Raw genomic sequence first — 19041 nt, 5'->3', positions numbered from 1 at the left:
ATGGTGTATATGTAAGTGTAAGCCACTCTCTTATTCTCCATTGAATTGATTGAGAGACCCCACTTCTTAAGTGTTAGTGGAGTTGGAGTGAAGACTAAAAGTGTTCCTAAGTACGTTTAATATTTGGTTTTGAATTTCACCGCACCAAGGTATGCTTTCTTGTTCTTAAATCCTAAAATTTACATAGTACATGTTATCAATTGCAAATGAAGTAGATTCGTTTTTTTTCCGCTACGTATGTTTTGTATGATATACAAACCATGTTTTTCCAACACACATAGTGTGGGTTACATGCTAGTTTGTTTTATTGAAGAGATGTCCAAATTACCTTGTTGATTTTGCAAAATGGTATTTAATCTAACTTAATATCATCAATTTCATTCTTTTCTTTTTTTTCACAAATGAAACTTCTTTTCTAAACCAATACAAGTGAAACTTCTAATACAAAATACTGCATATCATCAATTAAAATTCCATAGTTACTAATCATATGCGTGGTAAAATGTGTTTTATTTTTTAAGTTCAAATTTTAATTTCAATTATTTTCCTTTTATTTGTAGCCTAATGAACTATTACTTACTATTTTTTATATATAAAATTACAAATCTAAAAGTGTCACAGGTATACAAGATTTTCGATTTTTTAAACATAATATTATGTGCAAAGTTAACATAAACATAAAAATAAACATAATAAAATGTTTTTATCTCTTTTTAACTATTTACTAATTTTTACCAATTATTGCTGCTTGAGGTGCCCTTCTTTTCCTTTTCTTGACACGTGAATTTTTATTTCTTATTTTTAATTAATTTATTAATTAGTGGTTTTTAGAAACCTATTGGTACTGCTGACTAGAGTTGGATGGGGTTGGGCTGGGGCCTTTTGGGTAAAAGTGGAGGATCTGTTGATTGGGCTAAGTTGGGTTATTCTAGTTATTAAAATAAAAATAATTTTCTCATAAATTGGCCAGGCTTGAATGAGAGAGAATAATATTTTTTTTTGAAAGCAAAACGTAATTCATTCATTAATCAACACTGGCATCCAAATACAAAGCTTCGAAGGCTGGAGGGGGGGATTCCTCAATCCATACAAGTTCATCAACTAAGTTACTAGCAAACCGGGCAAGGCTATGAATGACTGGGTTTAATTTAATTTTTTTAAGGTTTTGAATAACTGGGTTCAGCCTATGACCATGACCATGACCATGACTATGACCATGCAATGTTAATAATATATAATTATATTTTTAATAATTTAGTCTTCAACATATTATCTGGGTTGCTACATAATTTATCACTCATATAGTTACAAAATATTACTTTTCATAATATATTATAAGATAAATTAGAATTGATTTATGAATAACGTTATTTATTTACCATAGGAAGTCAAACATAGGAACGAAAAAAATGAGTCTCAATCTAATGTTACTTACGCATTTCTATATTATTAGTTTCAATGGTCACTCCTTAAACGGAAGCCAAATTGGTTGCAACTATGACTCTACTTAGCAAGGTGGTTTAAGGATCAGTTTTTTTTTCTCAAATCAAGGCTCTTCTACTTATGGATAATAATGTCATCCAGAAACAAAACCAACATCTTACTGATATTTTATCAATTCATTATGTGGAACAATTAGAAAGTGAAGAACATCTAATTTAGGGTTAATGTTGAAATTATAATAGATTATGCTCATTTTTGTAATGATTATATTTATATACAATATTTAGCCACAAAAAAAAAAAAAAAAAAAAAAAATTGGGCCCTGAAATGTATTGCTTGAAAGATAATGATTTTTGTGACTGCATTTTTGTGTTATGCAGCTAAATAATCATTTAAGTAGATTTTTGAAAGTTTTTAAAATGCACACAAGAGTAAAACAAAATTAATTTTTTTTTCCCATATCAGGATATAACAATGGCAAAGGAACTAGTTTAGGTCATACTAGATTATGGCATGAATTATGAACTTAGCATATTAGAATAATTTTGTATATATAACATTAAAAATAAAAGTACCATGAACATTATTTTTAGAAAGAACATAAACTTAAACTTAAACTTAAACTTAAACAAGGACATATATGATTTTTCCTTATTTTGTACCAACGGACTTATGTTATTTTTTTATTCAAACATAAGTATGATAATATATGAAAAATTATTCCATCAATATTTGAATTACCTAGGATCAATTTTTAACTATAAGTGCAAGAGACACTTTAGTCATTAGACTCCAAAAACTTTAGGGTCTCGCTAAATTATAGTGACCTATAATTTAAAAAAAAAAAAAAAAAAAAAAAAAAAAAAATCTAAATTGTACTTACTAGGTCCATGAGATGCGTGTGTGTGTGTGTTTTTGTTTAGTAAAAGTTTAGTAAAAAATCATTATAAAATCACTTGTTTCAATTTTTCATATATGGGTTTGAGTTAACTCGGCATATAAAGTATCTTATTGAGCTATCTAAACGAACTGATGTCATATATATATATATATATTTTTTTATAAACCATTGTTGTCTTAAACTGATTATAAAGAGCAATTATTATAAAATAGATGTCCTAAGTTCAAAGCTTACCAAATCTATCCCAAAAATAATGTTACAATTTATTTATAAAGTAAACCTAAAAAAGAAAGTTGCAACCTTCATTGCAGTATAAATATATTAGATTAAGGAATAAAAACAAATATGATTAAACTTCGGGTGGATAAAGGGAGATTAACGCTTCAAAATATATATATATATATATATAACTACAGTGTGATTTGGAATATGATCCCTCGTTACCTAATGTGGAGCATTTGGTGAGAGTGGAATACTCAGATGCTTTAAGGAACTGAAAGATCAATTCATGAGCTGGAGCTATTTTTCTTACAGACTTTACTTGGATGGACAAACGCATCAGATGTTTTCAATTTCACTTCTTTACCTGATTTTATTGATAGCTGTACTCTGTATTCATCTTAGTTTATTTATTTTTATATTTTCCTCAGTACACTTCTGTTGGTTAAATATGGTTTTGTACCTCATACAAAACACATAGCGGAAGCAATAAACAAAGATCTATTTCATTCATAATTGATAACTTGCATTATGTAAATTTCAGAATTTAAGAACAAGATAGCGTACCTTGGTGCGGTGAAATTCAAAACAAAAGATTATAAGTACTTGAGAACACTTTTAATCTTCACTCCAATTCCACTTTATGCCCAAGAAGTGTGGTCTCTCAATCAATTTCCAAGGGAGAATAATTGAGTGGTTTCACTCGCACATACACACCACTTCACAATGGTGTCTCACTTTTTCTCTAATAAAAATTCTGTATGTCTCTCCCTTTATATATAACTGATTATCTAATTGGGCCGGCCTATTGGGCCTTTCCAATTGGGCTTTAATGTGTGGCTTGGAGTGGGACCAAAAGGACCAATAAGACACTAGCTCCAATGGGCCTTAGGCTTTTCTGTCAACTCTTGACAAGTCCAAATCAAAACCTAGCAGCAATATGTGACGCTTTGTAATTGGCTGTATTTTGTGGACTTGGTAGTGTGACGTGTCAGCTTGTGATAGGTCGGGAATTTTCCCTGTCTACAGGCATGAATTATGAACTTAGCATATTAGAATAATTTTGTATATATAACATTAAAAATAAAAGTACCATGAACATTATTTTTAGAAAGAACATAAACTTAAACTTAAACAAGGACATATATGATTTTTCCTTATTTTGTACCAACGGACATATGTTATTTTTTTATTCAAACATAAGTATGATAATATATGAAAAATTATTCCATCAATATTTGATTACCTAGGATCAATTTTTAACTATAAGTGCAAGAGACACTTTAGTCATTAGACTCCAAAAACTTTAGGGTCTCGCTAAATTATAGTGACCTATAATTTTAAGAAAAAAAAAAAAAAAAAAAAGAGGAAAAAATCTAAATTGTACTTACTAGGGCCATGAGATGCGTGTGTGTGTGTTTTTGTTTAGTAAAAAATCATTATAAAATCACTTGTTTCAATTTTTCATATATGGGTTTGAGTTAACTCGGCATATAAAGTATCTTATTGAGTTATCTAAACGAACTGATGTCTTTTTTCTTTTTCTCTTTTTTTTTATTTTTTTATTTTTTATTTTTAAACCAATTGTTGTCTTAAACTGATTATAAAGAGCAATTATTATAAAATAGATGTCCTAAGTTCAAAGCTTACCAAATCTATCTCAAAAATAATGTTACAATTTATTTATAAAGTAAACCTAAAAAAGAAAGTTGCAACCTTCATTGCAGTATAAATATATTAGATTAAGGAATAAAAACAAATATGATTAAACTTTGGGTGGATAAAGGGAGATTAACGCTTCAAAAAAAAAACAAAAATATATATATATATATATATATAACTACAGTGTGATTTGGAATATGATCCCTCGTTATCTAATGTGGAGCATTTGGCGAGAGTGGAATACTCAGATGCTTTAAAGAACTGAAAGATCAATTCATGAGCTGAAGCTATTTTTCTTACGGACCTTACTTGGATGGACAAACGCATCAGATGTTTTCAATTTCACTTCTTACCTGATTTTATTTAATAGCTGTACTCTGTATTCATCTTAGTTTATTTATTTTTATATTTTCCTCAGTACACTTCCTGTGTGCTTTGGCTGTTTGTAGTTGATTTTTTCTTTCAATGAAGTTTTATTATTTATAGAAAAAAAAAATGTATATTTCTTTTTCTCATAAAGAATTTTAAAATGCAGTCCTGCCAATCCATCTCATCTAGGGCTGTACATAGGAGGAGGTGCCGAAGTTAAGCTTAGATTGCGGAGGCCAAACAGAGAATGGGATTTCTTCCCCTATGAACAAATTCTTGATTCGATGCTTCATGAGCTTTGCCACAGAGTATGGCCCTCACAACACTGACTTTAACAACCTCTTGGGTGAAATTAGAAAGGTGTTGTCTAAATTATTTGCTGCTCAGCTAGCTCCCGTTCTCCAATAATGTTGAATTCTAAGACCTAAAATTGGTTTAGTGCCCATCAGAGGTTAAATTGACTTAAGAAATATTAAAATAAATGATACATTTTTTAATGAGCAAATAAGTCTATTTTTAGAAAAGTAAACCAAGAAAACCCTCGGCATGCGCACACAAGTAGGGGTGGCAATTCGTGTTTGAGTGTCAGGTTCAGGTCGTGTCAACTAATGAGTATTCGACTATATGGGTCAATTCTAACCCGACACGTTTATTAAATGGGTCAAGATTTCCCAACCCTAATACAACTTGTTAACAGGTCAATCGTGTTNGTTGTCTAAATTATTTGCTGCTCAGCTAAAGATAATCCTATCGTTTATATTACTATCTTTGGTAATTGTTTGAGTTAGGAGATTATGGCCTTAGCTATAAGTGTTTGGACTTGAAAATCTTCCCCCATGTATAGATCACAGTTCATTTGATAGTCAGAATACACACACACACACACACATTTCTACTGCATTGGATTGGAATTCAGTAGAATTGTAAAGCCTACTTGAGAGAGAGTGAGTTTGTGTATTAATCAATTTTAAATGTTCCACGTTGATTGTCTCATGCTTTCTGATTTAAAATGAGGATATACATTATTTACAAAGAGAATCACCAGCGTATGTTAGAAAGCTAACGTACGTCAAGAGAATATCGCCCCAACTGTATGATCTACAAAGTTTCTGTTTTTAACTTTTTGAGGCTAATATACTGTGTATATCCCTAATGTTTGCATGAATTTCATTTTTCATCCATAAACTGTAAAAAAATATATAAATATTTTAAAAGTTTTAAAAAGTTTTTTTTAATTGTATATAGATTTTAAATATATAAAAAAATAAAAAGAATGAAGAATAACTATTTTCAATAGTTTAGAAATGAAAAAAAAAAAAAAATTATATATATATATATATATTGAAGTTAAAGGACCAAAAGTATAATATTTCATGTTTTTTTAAGACGAAAAAATATATTTTAGCCTCCCCCCTCCTTTTTTTACATTGCTTTAAAAATTAAAAATAAATAATTGTAGCTCCTTCGTGACTAAGCCTGAATCTTAGGACTTAGAAAGCAAGATACACGAAATATTAATTAGAGTGAGAATAAGATTTTTTTTTTTTTTTTAAAGGAGTGAGAATAAGTTAATAAGTAAAATTTACAACCAAAAAAACCCATTTATCATATTTTTTCAAAGCAAAAAAAAAAAAAAAAAAATACAAATTTTAGTATTAACCAAATTGATCTAAATTATAAAGAACAAAAAAAAATAAATATTTTTAATGTAAAATTAGGAACTAACGAGTAAATGCATCACAAATAATCATTTAAGATTATAATATATCTCAATATCACAAATAATCAATCACAATATGTTAAAGAAAATAAACCACAAGAACTAATAAGTTTATATACATAGGGTTTGAAGGGTATATTGTTAGAATATCATTTAATTAAATGGGTCAGGTGGATCAAATGGGTTCTATGGATTGGAAACTAACCTGGCCCATTTATTAAATGGATTAGTCATGTCGACTTGAATATGACACAAACTCGTTAAATCTCAACCTATAACTTGTTAATTTTGTGTCAAGTCGTGTCGTGTTCATGGGTTGTGTCGAATTTTGCCACCCTTACACATAGACATGATCTTGCGCACGCATGGCGAATTCCAGAAACTATGTAAGGAAAGTTTTTTGCATTAATGTTGAGATTTGGAATGAATCCCACGTCGTCTGGGAGTTGTTCCAAACCCCTATTTTCTCAATATAAATATCCATACATGGTACCTTTTCAAAAAGAAGGAAAAATCCCACGGGAAAACACTAATACTCACTAGAAATAATGAATCAAAGAGGGAGTTTTTCACAAAACATCCTCAATTTAATTTTCTTTTGATTAGGGCTTTTCTGGCCTTGATCTTCGAGTTTAAAATTACTAATCACTCTTGTTTTTAATTGTGAATAGATTTGACTGAGGGGAACAGTCAAAAATCAAGTTTGAAGAGCTTTGTTTGAGGTATTAGTCTAAAACTTTATTTTTCCTTTCTTTTTCTTTTTTTTTGTAATTTAGTCTTTCTATTTGCTTTAGTTTCTTTGTTGTGATATGCTTTAATAAGTTTATGTAGTCTAGGTTTACATGGTTGTATGTTTTAAAGCATGTTAGAATGTTGGATTTAGTGTTTTGAAGTTCTACTCTGTTTGCTGTGTTGCTAGGGTTTCTAGACTGAAACCTACATGTGCATAATCTTGGCTATGTGTGCTGCTGCGTGCGCAGGCTTAATTATGCGCACACAGGCTTGTTCATGCGTGCGCATAATCCAGCCCAGAAACTCTAATCTTGTTTTATCTGTTTTTACTTCTGTGTTCACATATAATACTTCTGTTTTAGATCCTTTTTATATGTCCATGTTTTTAAGCTTTTGTTTCACATGTTTAGTTGTTTTTTTTGTCTTTCACATCTTTTTGGAAATAGGGTTTATCTTGTGTCTTTGTTTTAGTGCCATGAATATGCATTCACATGTTCATGCATTTATGTCATAGGTGCTAAGTTGCTACAAGGTAAGTGAGGTAAGTTATGTATTGGTATGAACATGCATTTTAATGATGTAATATGTTTGTTTGATGTTTGATTTCATGTCTAAAAGTTTGGAATACATGTAATGATCATCTATGTTTGCTTGCCATGCCTATCTTTCTGTTTTGTTTTGTTGCTGCCTCGAATGATGTAATATGTAATGATATGCAGGATTAAATGAATGTTAGGTTGACATGAGATGCCATGCTAGATGGATGCTAGATTGATATGACATGTGTAGACAGGGAAAATTCCCGACCTATCACAAGCTGACACATCACACTACCAAGTCCACAAAATGCAGCCAATTACAAAGCGCCACATGCTACTGCTAGGTTTTATTATTGCTATTTAGAAGCCAACAGAAATTTGCCAAGTGTCGTGCAAAAACCAATCACACATCATCGCACGTGTAAGCAATGACACAATCAGCCTCGCACGTGCAGGCGATGACATAAGCGGACCAATCAAGGTCTGCCACGTGTCACCAATCAGACTCCGCCACATGTCGCTTACCTACCCCAAAACTCCTATAAATAGAAGCCTTCCTAAGCCATTAGGAGGACACCAAAAGCCATTTGAAACACAAGCAGCATCAGAGGAGATTCAGAAGTCCAGAAGCTCTGCCGGAACCAAGCTCTAAAGCCTCCAAGAACTTCAAGAACTTCAACTTCGAATACGAAGAACATTCGAAGAGAAATCATCCAAATCATCCGCCTATATCCAAAAGTTTGCGGGAATCAAGCCTAAAGTGTCCGAAAACACCAACAAAGCACAAATCAGTGAAGCTCTACGAATTCAAGCGTCTAAAGCCCCGAAGAACTTCCACCACAAATCCAAGAACACGAAGAACACACGAAGAACACGAAGAACACGAAGAATAAAGAATTTCTAACAAGCTCATAGCCAGAGATTCATTGTAATTCTGTTTTAGCAATCTTCAATCCGTCCTTCAACCAAATTGAAGGATATTTTGTGTTCAAGTCACAATCACATTACCACAAATCCAAATCAATAAGTCTTGCAAGGAGATCGAATCAGAGGATAAATCTTTTGTAATCACAGAGAATTATACCACAATCATCAATACAAATTCACATTTGTACAACTATTTTACTTGTTTGATTTATTTCGAACTAAGAAATTTAGTCGTCTACAACATGTATGCTATGTTTGGGTTGGGATATGTCATGATAGATGTATGTTAGGATATGCCATGATAGATGAATGATTAGGTCTATTTGGGATGATTGATGTCATGTTACGTGCTTAGATGTATGCTAGTGTGTGTGTGAGTTAGAATGCAATGTTGAGTGTGCCTTTAATAGGGTTAAGACATATGACACAATGAGAGGAAGCCAACCTTAAGGTTGAGCGATTTTGGGTGCCTAAAACCTTCTCAAGACCATACCTTAACTCTGAACCCATATCTCTGGTAGTAAGATCAATGGTCCTTCTTTGAGAGGACGCTATATATATGGTTCCAAGACTATTGCAAAAATTAGTTGGCGACTCCCCGTTGTGTCCACAGTACTCATACGACCTTTTCACTTTCTGACGATAATAAAAAACAATATCTGAACTCAATTACTGAGGAACCAAACATGGTGATAATTAAGAATGAAGGATGTGAAATTTGAAATTTGAAAATTTTAATTGAATATGGTTATATACATCTAGTCTCAGTTGAGAAATATTCTTATGAAGAGGTCGTCAATGGTGCCAACCGTATCACCTATGGCAATGATCATGTTATCAGCCTCTTTATCAAGCCTGTAGAGATAGGCATTCCCTTCAAAGTCTTTGGCTTCCCACGACAATTGGTCGGAGAGTTTCTTTAGAGGAGGAAGGGAGGATCAATATGATTTTCGTTGTTAGGAGAAGTGGATTTTGAGCAATGAAGGAGGGGAAAGGAGAGGAGAGAGGCTTTATTGGGAAGTGGAAACATGTTTATAGCACTCTTGTGTTATAAGTACTAGAAAATGGCATTGGATGCTTATGATAGGATCAATGCTAGTGTTTCTCCAATTATATTTAAAAGAATAAACTGAAAGAAAATCCAATTAGTTTCTAAATTGGATTTAAATTGAGGTCCAATTTTGCCATTTGCATCTAATTTTTAATTTTTTTTGCCAAGTTAATTATTCATTGAAAAAAAATGAAGATTCCGATATTAAATGGACCATATATATATATATATATATAAAACCAATCACACACCTATTGTACTCCTTTTTTTGTTTTTGTATAAAATCCTATGATGTAAACCACCTTAAGGTTGATATTGGGATAATATGTTACATATTATGCACTATGTAATATTCTAGAAGCACTATGTGGAAAATTGATAAGTTTCATTTTATTACTGAAAAAAATTATAAATATTTGTTATTGACCAAATTCTAAGAACATATAGGTTAAACAGGATCAAAAAACCTCCTTGAAATTGTATGATAGAATATTTAAAATAAGTGCTCACACAAAATTGCATTAACTTATCATAGTTTAAGTTAAATATTATAGTTTCTTCTAAGTTAAATATTTAAGTTAATTAAGAATCAGTTTTTTTTTTTTTTTTCAAATCTAGGCTATTCCACTAATGGATAATAATGTTGTCCAGAAACAAAACCAACATCTTACTAATATTTTATCAATTCTTTATGCCGTACAATTAGAAAGTGAAGAACAAATAACATAGGGTTAATGTTGAAACTATAATTGATTATGCTCATTTTTGTAATGAATATATTTATATACAACATTTGGCACCAAATAAAAAAAAAAAAAAAAGTGGGCCCTGAAATGAATTGCTTGAAAGATAGTAATTTTTGTGACTGCATTTTTGTGTTATGTAGCTAAAACATCATTTAAGTACATTTTTTAAAGTTTTTAAAATGCACAAGAGTAAAAGAAAATGAAAAACACAAAACAAAATTAATTTTATTTTCCCTTATCAAGATATAACAATGGCAAATGCACTAATTTAGGTAATACTAGATTGTGGCATGAATTATGAACTTAACTAGGATTAATTTTTAACTATAAGTGCAAGAGTCACTTTAGTCTTTAGGCTCCAAAAACAATAGTGTCTCTCTAAATTATAGTGATCGATAATTTGAAGGAAAAAAAAAAAAAAAAAAAATCTACATTATACTTACTAGGGCCACAAGCTGAGTCTGTGTTTTTTTTTTTAGTAAAAGTTTAGTCCAAAATCATTATAAAATCACTTGTTTCAATTTTTCATATATGGGTTTGAGTTAACTCAACACATAAAGTCTCTTATTGAGTTATCAAAACCAACTAGTGTCTTTTTTTGTTTCTATAAACCAATTGATGTCTTAAACTGATTATAATGAACAATTATTATAGAATATATGTCATAAGTTCAAAGCTTATCAAATCTATCCCAAAAATAATGTTACAATTTATCTATAAAGCGAACCTAAAAAACAAAGTTGCAACCTTTCATTACAATATAAATATATTAGATTAAGGAATAAAAAACAAATATGATTAAACTTTGGGTGGTTAAAGTGTGATTAACGCTTCAATATATATATGACTATAGGGTGATTTGGAATATGATCCCTCATTACCTAATGTGGAGCATTTGGCAGGAGTGGAATACTCGGATTCTTTCATGAACCGAAAGATCAATTCATTAGCTGAAGCTATTTTTCTTACAGACTTTACTTGGGTGGACAAACGGATCGGGTGTATTCAATTTCACCTCTTTACCTGGTTTGCTTGATTTGTACTTTGTATTCATCTAAGTTTATTTGTTTTTGTATTTTCCTCAGCACACTTCCAGTGTGCTTTGGCTGTTTGTAGTTGATTTTTTCTTTCAATGAAGTTTTATCATTTATAGAAAAAATGTATATTTCTTTTTCTAATAAAAAATTTTAAAATGCAGTCCTGCCAATCCATCTCTTCTAGGGCTGTACATAGGAGGAGGTGCCGAGGTTAATCTTAGATTTCTGTGGCCAAACAGAGAATGGGGAAAAAAATTGCTGGCTAACGGGCCTAGCTGATCGACGGGTTGACCAGCTAGTGTTCATGGGGAAAAAAATTTTAGCCCAAGGCCTAACTTCTTCTTTTTTGCTCAATAGCCCAAGGCCTAACTTATTGGGCCAGTAGGCTACCCACTGGCCGAAGGCAACCGGGCGTTGGCCCATTAGAGAGAGAGATATATGTAATACTATTAGAGTCCATGTATTAATTGTACTATTTGGTAAACATCCAAGACAGATGTATTAATCATCCTATATGGCTATATTACTACTACCGTCCTACATCACGTCGAAATGATTCAAAGTTTAAAGAACAAAATAAAGAAAAATAAGATACTATATTACAAAGTTTAAGACACATTAAACTCTCTTTATGTGGTTATCCAATGGAGATACTAATGATATGTTGTTGCATCGTTGAACTCATAGCGAGCGATTTAATCCCGATTTCTTCTTTTTGCTATGTTTGATTCAATAGAAAATATTTTTCAATAGTAAAATAATTTCAGAAGAAAATATTTTTCAAAAAAAAAAAATTAAATGTTTAGTTGCATTTTAGAAAATACTATGGAAAATCAGTGGCCATTGATGACTAGTGATGGAAAAGATTGGATGCGACCAATGGTGGTAGAGACCAGTGGTGGCGGTGGCCAGCAATTGGCAGAGGTTGGCAACCAGAGACTTGGGACGTTAGTGGGGAGTGGTGGTCAAGTGGCTGACAGTGAGGGTTAGAGGTTCGGTAGATGAGTTTTGAGTGAAGCGGAAAATACCATTATTTTACAATCAATTGAAAAAAAAAATCAACTAACAAACATTTTTAGTCATTCCAAATGCCTGCAAATGCAGAAAATATTTTATGAAAATCAATTTTTGTCAATCCAAACACATCCTTATAGTCAATTCTCAAGTCTCTTTCCCCAAAATTTCTCATTAAAGCATCTTTCTGCAAAATCTTGAAAATAAAATTTGACTCGAGAAGAAGAAAGATCTCAAATTTTAAAAAGCAGTTTGAAATGTTTTTTGTATTGATATGTGTACATGTCTTGTCCCTTCAATACCTGTTGCATGTAAGAAATTTTGCTTCTTCAATGTATTAGCAAGTAAGGAATTTTGTCGCATCAGTACCTATTGGCAAGTAAGAAATTTTGTGTGTTTTTATTTTTTATTTTTTTTATTTTAAACATTCATTTTTCTTTAGGATTTCGTTTTTTTTTTCTTATGTGTGATGTGTATTTTTTTGTAATTTCAGTTTTTGTTTCTCTTACATTTTGGATGTCATATTTTTATATGAACTCAATTTAACCTGAATCTGACTATGTACTAAAGAAGTCATCTAAAAAGCAAATAAACGAGATCATTTTACATGTCATCCTCAAGAGGGAACAAAAATTAATTGTCCTATATGATTAGGAATTTTATTAGTTTAGAATATTAGATAATATAAGGCGTATGATTTTGTATCTAAACATAACCGCCTTCTTCGTCTCCTAAAAACTACTTACATTGATTTGATCAAAATAAAGGAAATTTGAAGACTAAACTTTTGCAGTTAATTTATCACATGCTTATGGAGTTAAACCAAAAGCAACATATGAATTGATGAGTAGAGAAATCTTGGAAGACGTAATCTTAGCTACATTGAAATTGACCAAAAAACAATTTTCAAACTAGACAACAAAGATGCTTGATTTATGGTGCATAAGGCAGTTTAATAAGGTACTTCTTAGTAACAAGACAACAACTTATTGATAATCCATCATTCCGTTATGTTGTAAAATTAGACAGTAAAGAACAAATAACAAATAAGTTTTAGAGTATTCGTGCTCTAAAAAAAACCTTTAAGTGTCTCTCCAAATCGTAGTGAACTATAATTTTATGAAACAAAAAAATAAAGGAAAATTTTACGTTATACTTACTTGGGTCATGAGACTTGTAGAATGCTATTATTTTTGTTATTGTATATTATTTGGTTCACAAAAAATATTAACAATTCTTTTATAGATCAAGTAAAATTAACCCAATAATTGATTCAACAATACTTCATTTCCCTTTTAATTTCCCACTCACTTGCGTCAATGATAATACATGTACATTTAGCACCAACCTCCCTAGTAAACAATTCATAATTTTGTTTTTAAATTTTGAGTTCTCTAACATTTATATATAATGACATTTTGTAGCACTCCTTATGTAATGAGTGTTTCTCCATTCATATATACTAGTATGTAACCCCGTGCTACCGCACGGGACTGGTTAATTGTAATGATGTTATTGGCCAATTTTTTTTGTTTTTGTTTTGTTTTTGTTTTTTTGGGTTTATCACACAGATCATAGAATTAAATCAAACAATGAAAAATATATATTGCATTTTATTATTTATGTAATGCTATTGATATTTTATTTTGGTTTATTATACATAGGATAGCATTAGATAAAACAATGAATAAAAAAAGAGAATATTGCATTTTATTATTTAAAATATATAAAGGGACATTAATAGAACTTTCTTCAAAAATTTCTAATAAAATTGGACATGAATAGCGTATTGGAATCATCATCCTATATGGCTATATTACTACTACCGTCCTACATCACGTCGAAATGATTCAAAGTTTAAAGAACAAAATAAAGAAAAATAAGATACTATATTACAAAGTTTAAGACACATTAAACTCTCTTTATGTGGTTATCCAATGGAGATACTAATGATATGTTGTTGCATCGTTGAACTCATAGCGAGCGATTTAATCCCGATTTCTTCTTTTTGCTATGTTTGATTCAATAGAAAATATTTTTCAATAGTAAAATAATTTCAGAAGAAAATATTTTTCAAAAAAAAAAAATTAAATGTTTAGTTGCATTTTAGAAAATACTATGGAAAATCAGTGGCCATTGATGACTAGTGATGGAAAAGATTGGATGCGACCAATGGTGGTAGAGACCAGTGGTGGCGGTGGCCAGCAATTGGCAGAGGTTGGCAACCAGAGACTTGGGACGTTAGTGGGGAGTGGTGGTCAAGTGGCTGACAGTGAGGGTTAGAGGTTCGGTAGATGAGTTTTGAGTGAAGCGGAAAATACCATTATTTTACAATCAATTGAAAAAAAAAATCAACTAACAAACATTTTTAGTCATTCCAAATGCCTGCAAATGCAGAAAATATTTTATGAAAATCAATTTTTGTCAATCCAAACACATCCTTATAGTCAATTCTCAAGTCTCTTTCCCCAAAATTTCTCATTAAAGCATCTTTCTGCAAAATCTTGAAAATAAAATTTGACTCGAGAAGAAGAAAGATCTCAAATTTTAAAAAGCAGTTTGAAATGTTTTTTGTATTGATATGTGTACATGTCTTGTCCCTTCAATACCTGTTGCATGTAAGAAATTTTGCTTCTTCAATGTATTAGCAAGTAAGGAATTTTGTCGCATCAGTACCTATTGGCAAGTAAGAAATTTTGTGTGTTTTTATTTTTTATTTTTTTTATTTTAAACATTCATTTTTCTTTAGGATTTCGTTTTTTTTTTCTTATGTGTGATGTGTATTTTTTTGTAATTTCAGTTTTTGTTTCTCTTACATTTTGGATGTCATATTTTTATATGAACTCAATTTAACCTGAATCTGACTATGTACTAAAGAAGTCATCTAAAAAGCAAATAAACGAGATCATTTTACATGTCATCCTCAAGAGGGAACAAAAATTAATTGTCCTATATGATTAGGAATTTTATTAGTTTAGAATATTAGATAATATAAGGCGTATGATTTTGTATCTAAACATAACCGCCTTCTTCGTCTCCTAAAAACTACTTACATTGATTTGATCAAAATAAAGGAAATTTGAAGACTAAACTTTTGCAGTTAATTTATCACATGCTTATGGAGTTAAACCAAAAGCAACATATGAATTGATGAGTAGAGAAATCTTGGAAGACGTAATCTTAGCTACATTGAAATTGACCAAAAAACAATTTTCAAACTAGACAACAAAGATGCTTGATTTATGGTGCATAAGGCAGTTTAATAAGGTACTTCTTAGTAACAAGACAACAACTTATTGATAATCCATCATTCCGTTATGTTGTAAAATTAGACAGTAAAGAACAAATAACAAATAAGTTTTAGAGTATTCGTGCTCTAAAAAAAACCTTTAAGTGTCTCTCCAAATCGTAGTGAACTATAATTTTATGAAACAAAAAAATAAAGGAAAATTTTACGTTATACTTACTTGGGTCATGAGACTTGTAGAATGCTATTATTTTTGTTATTGTATATTATTTGGTTCACAAAAAATATTAACAATTCTTTTATAGATCAAGTAAAATTAACCCAATAATTGATTCAACAATACTTCATTTCCCTTTTAATTTCCCACTCACTTGCGTCAATGATAATACATGTACATTTAGCACCAACCTCCCTAGTAAACAATTCATAATTTTGTTTTTAAATTTTGAGTTCTCTAACATTTATATATAATGACATTTTGTAGCACTCCTTATGTAATGAGTGTTTCTCCATTCATATATACTAGTATGTAACCCCGTGCTACCGCACGGGACTGGTTAATTGTAATGATGTTATTGGCCAATTTTTTTTGTTTTTGTTTTGTTTTTGTTTTTTTGGGTTTATCACACAGATCATAGAATTAAATCAAACAATGAAAAATATATATTGCATTTTATTATTTATGTAATGCTATTGATATTTTATTTTGGTTTATTATACATAGGATAGCATTAGATAAAACAATGAATAAAAAAAGAGAATATTGCATTTTATTATTTAAAATATATAAAGGGACATTAATAGAACTTTCTTCAAAAATTTCTAATAAAATTGGACATGAATAGCGTATTGGAATCAGAAGTGTGTTGCAATTCACAGTTTTTAGTGGAGATGTCATCAGATAGCACTTTTCCCCTATAGACATGTCTAATACGCTGGCCTTGAGTTTATTTTGAGTACATTTCAAGTTGAAGTCAATATTGTTGTCTCTTTTAACACTTCAAATTGCCATTGATCAGTTTCACAAAATTAAAATTTACAGAACATTTTACCTTCTTGTTTTTTCAACATCCGAAGGTTAAATGTTTCTATTAAAATCCAAAAGTTCACCTAACTAAAAATCATATATACATATCTTTCATCAATTGTTAATAGCTCTACAATCTATTTATGCACCAAAAGCAATGACTAACTTGAAAGAAGAGAAAGATTACATGTTAGCATAAACTATCACTTCCAAAAGCATCATTAATCAAAGATTAAAATGAAGTCAATATTGTTGTCTCTTTTAACACTTCAAATTGCCATTGATCAGTTTCACAAAATTAAAATTTACAGAACATTTTACCTTCTTGTTTTTTCAACATCCGAAGGTTAAATGTTTCTATTAAAATCCAAAAGTTCACCTAACTAAAAATCATATATACATATCTTTCATCAATTGTTAATAGCTCTACAATCTATTTATGCACCAAAAGCAATGACTAACTTGAAAGAAGAGAAAGATTACATGTTAGCATAAACTATCACTTCCAAAAGCATCATTAATCAAAGATTAAAATGAAACTATAATTCTAAATAATTCCAGCAGTTGCCTTCGTCCCAAATTGTAAGCTTCAATCTTCTCCCACCAATTGTGAGCAACTTAATCTCAAAATCCACACCTGAAAATGATTAAAACAATAATCTTGCAAAATTGTGATGATAAGATGTTTATCTTTGTAGATTCAGTTTCCACATTGAGCATTATGAATGGAGGTAACTTAACACCAACATTTAAAAATCAAATTGGACACATAGCACAAAATTAAACTACAATTAGAAATTAATTTGATTTGATTTGAATTCTAAAATTGAACTTCAACTTAATATAATATATATGATTATATTTTTGTTCACTTTTAACAAATTAACAAAATCTTAATCTAGACACACTAAAAACTATTAAAAAATAAGAACTAATCATTGAGCTTGGAATCTTCTTGGAGGCGCCAATGAAGCGCTAATGTATGAGAGTGTGAATAAGAACTAATCATTGGGCTTGGAATCTTCTTGGAGGCGCCAATGAAGCGCTAATGTATGAGAGTGTGAAGCAAGGAAGAGTGGGATTGAATATTGTGTTTGAACCCGGCCTTGCTCTGAGAAATCCGTAAGGAGAAGAGGGTAGTGTGTGGATCTAGTTGGTAGAGGTTGAGAGAGGAGGAGACATGGGGTGACGATATGGAATTAGGAGGAGATGGTGTTTTACTTTTATAGTCTTTCTCGTTGGACTCCTTGGTTCTAGTTGTGGGATTAGAAGAGCTCCAGACTCTATTGTGATCACCCATAAAAGTGTGCAGGTGAGATGTTCTTGCTTAGGCCAATGAGTATTATCATTGTGGTTTTCTTGACTTCTGTGTTAAATGTTAATGCATCATTTATTTGGGCACAAAAATTAGAAAATTTAGATAATATACATGACACAAAATTGGAGTCCAATTTATAATCTCCATAAAAGTGTGTAGGTGAAATGTTTTTGCTTAGGCTAATGAGCATTATCATTGTGATTTTCTTGACTTCCGTGTTAAATGTTAATGGATCATTTATTTGGGCACAAAAATTAGAAACTTTAGATAAGATACATGACACAAAATTGGAGTCAAATTTATAATCTAGTTAGATTTTTTTTTTTAGTTTTGGTTAGGACAAGTGGCGCAAAATTGAGAATCCAATTGAAATCTAATTGGATTTTCTCTCTGTTTCACCTATTATTATATATATAGATATATAGATTATAAGCCAAAATTGAGAGAAAATTTTGTTAGATTTTAAATTGGATTTCAATTGAGGTCCACTTTTCCGCCATGCATCCAATACAATTTTTTTTTAATTTTTATGCAAAGTTAATTATTCATTAAAAAAAAAATGAAGATTCCAATATCAAAATGACCATATAAAAAAACCAATCAGATGCCTACTTTAGGCCTTTTTTGTATAAATACCTATGATCTAAACCATATTAAGGTTGATCTTGGGATAATATGTAACATTTATGGACTATTTAATATGCTAGAAGCACTATGTGGGTAACTGATATTTTATCACCCAAAAAAATTAAAAATATTTGTTATTGATCAAATTGTAAGGACATATAGGTTGATTGAGATCAAAGCACCTCCTTGAAATTGTATGATAGAATATTTAAAATAAGTTCTCACACAAAATTACATGAAATTATTATGGTTTGAGTTAAATATTATAGTAGAAAGTGATTTAAAATTAAAAATACAACTTAAAAATATTAAAATGCTATAGCTAAACATATGATCTACATTTTTTTTTTGTTCAGTTAAAGGATCTACAAATCTTAGTGTATGTAAAATTGTAGCCGCACATAGTGCGGGTTATATGCCAGTTTGTTTTAATGAAGAAATTCCAAAATTACTATGTTGGTT

At 30.4% G+C, this 19041-nt stretch overlaps 1 protein-coding gene across 1 annotated transcript in view; it reads left to right on the top strand.

Moving 5' to 3' along the window:
• LOC112001858 (DNA-dependent metalloprotease WSS1) overlaps positions 1-19041 on the top strand; it is a 57872-nt gene continuing 38831 nt past the window's right edge. The window contains 3 exon segments of the mRNA XM_065767145.1: positions 1-11; positions 4746-4898; positions 4900-4954. Coding sequence (XP_065623217.1) covers positions 1-11; positions 4746-4898; positions 4900-4954 — 219 coding nt within the window.

Source organism: Quercus suber, unplaced genomic scaffold (assembly GCF_002906115.3).
Source record: "Quercus suber isolate HL8 unplaced genomic scaffold, Cork oak 2.0 scaffold_778, whole genome shotgun sequence".
In the NCBI taxonomy this organism is placed as follows: domain Eukaryota; kingdom Viridiplantae; phylum Streptophyta; class Magnoliopsida; order Fagales; family Fagaceae; genus Quercus; species Quercus suber.
The sequence above is the reverse complement of the archived record's forward strand: the minus strand, read 5'-3'. Positions and strand labels throughout refer to the sequence as shown.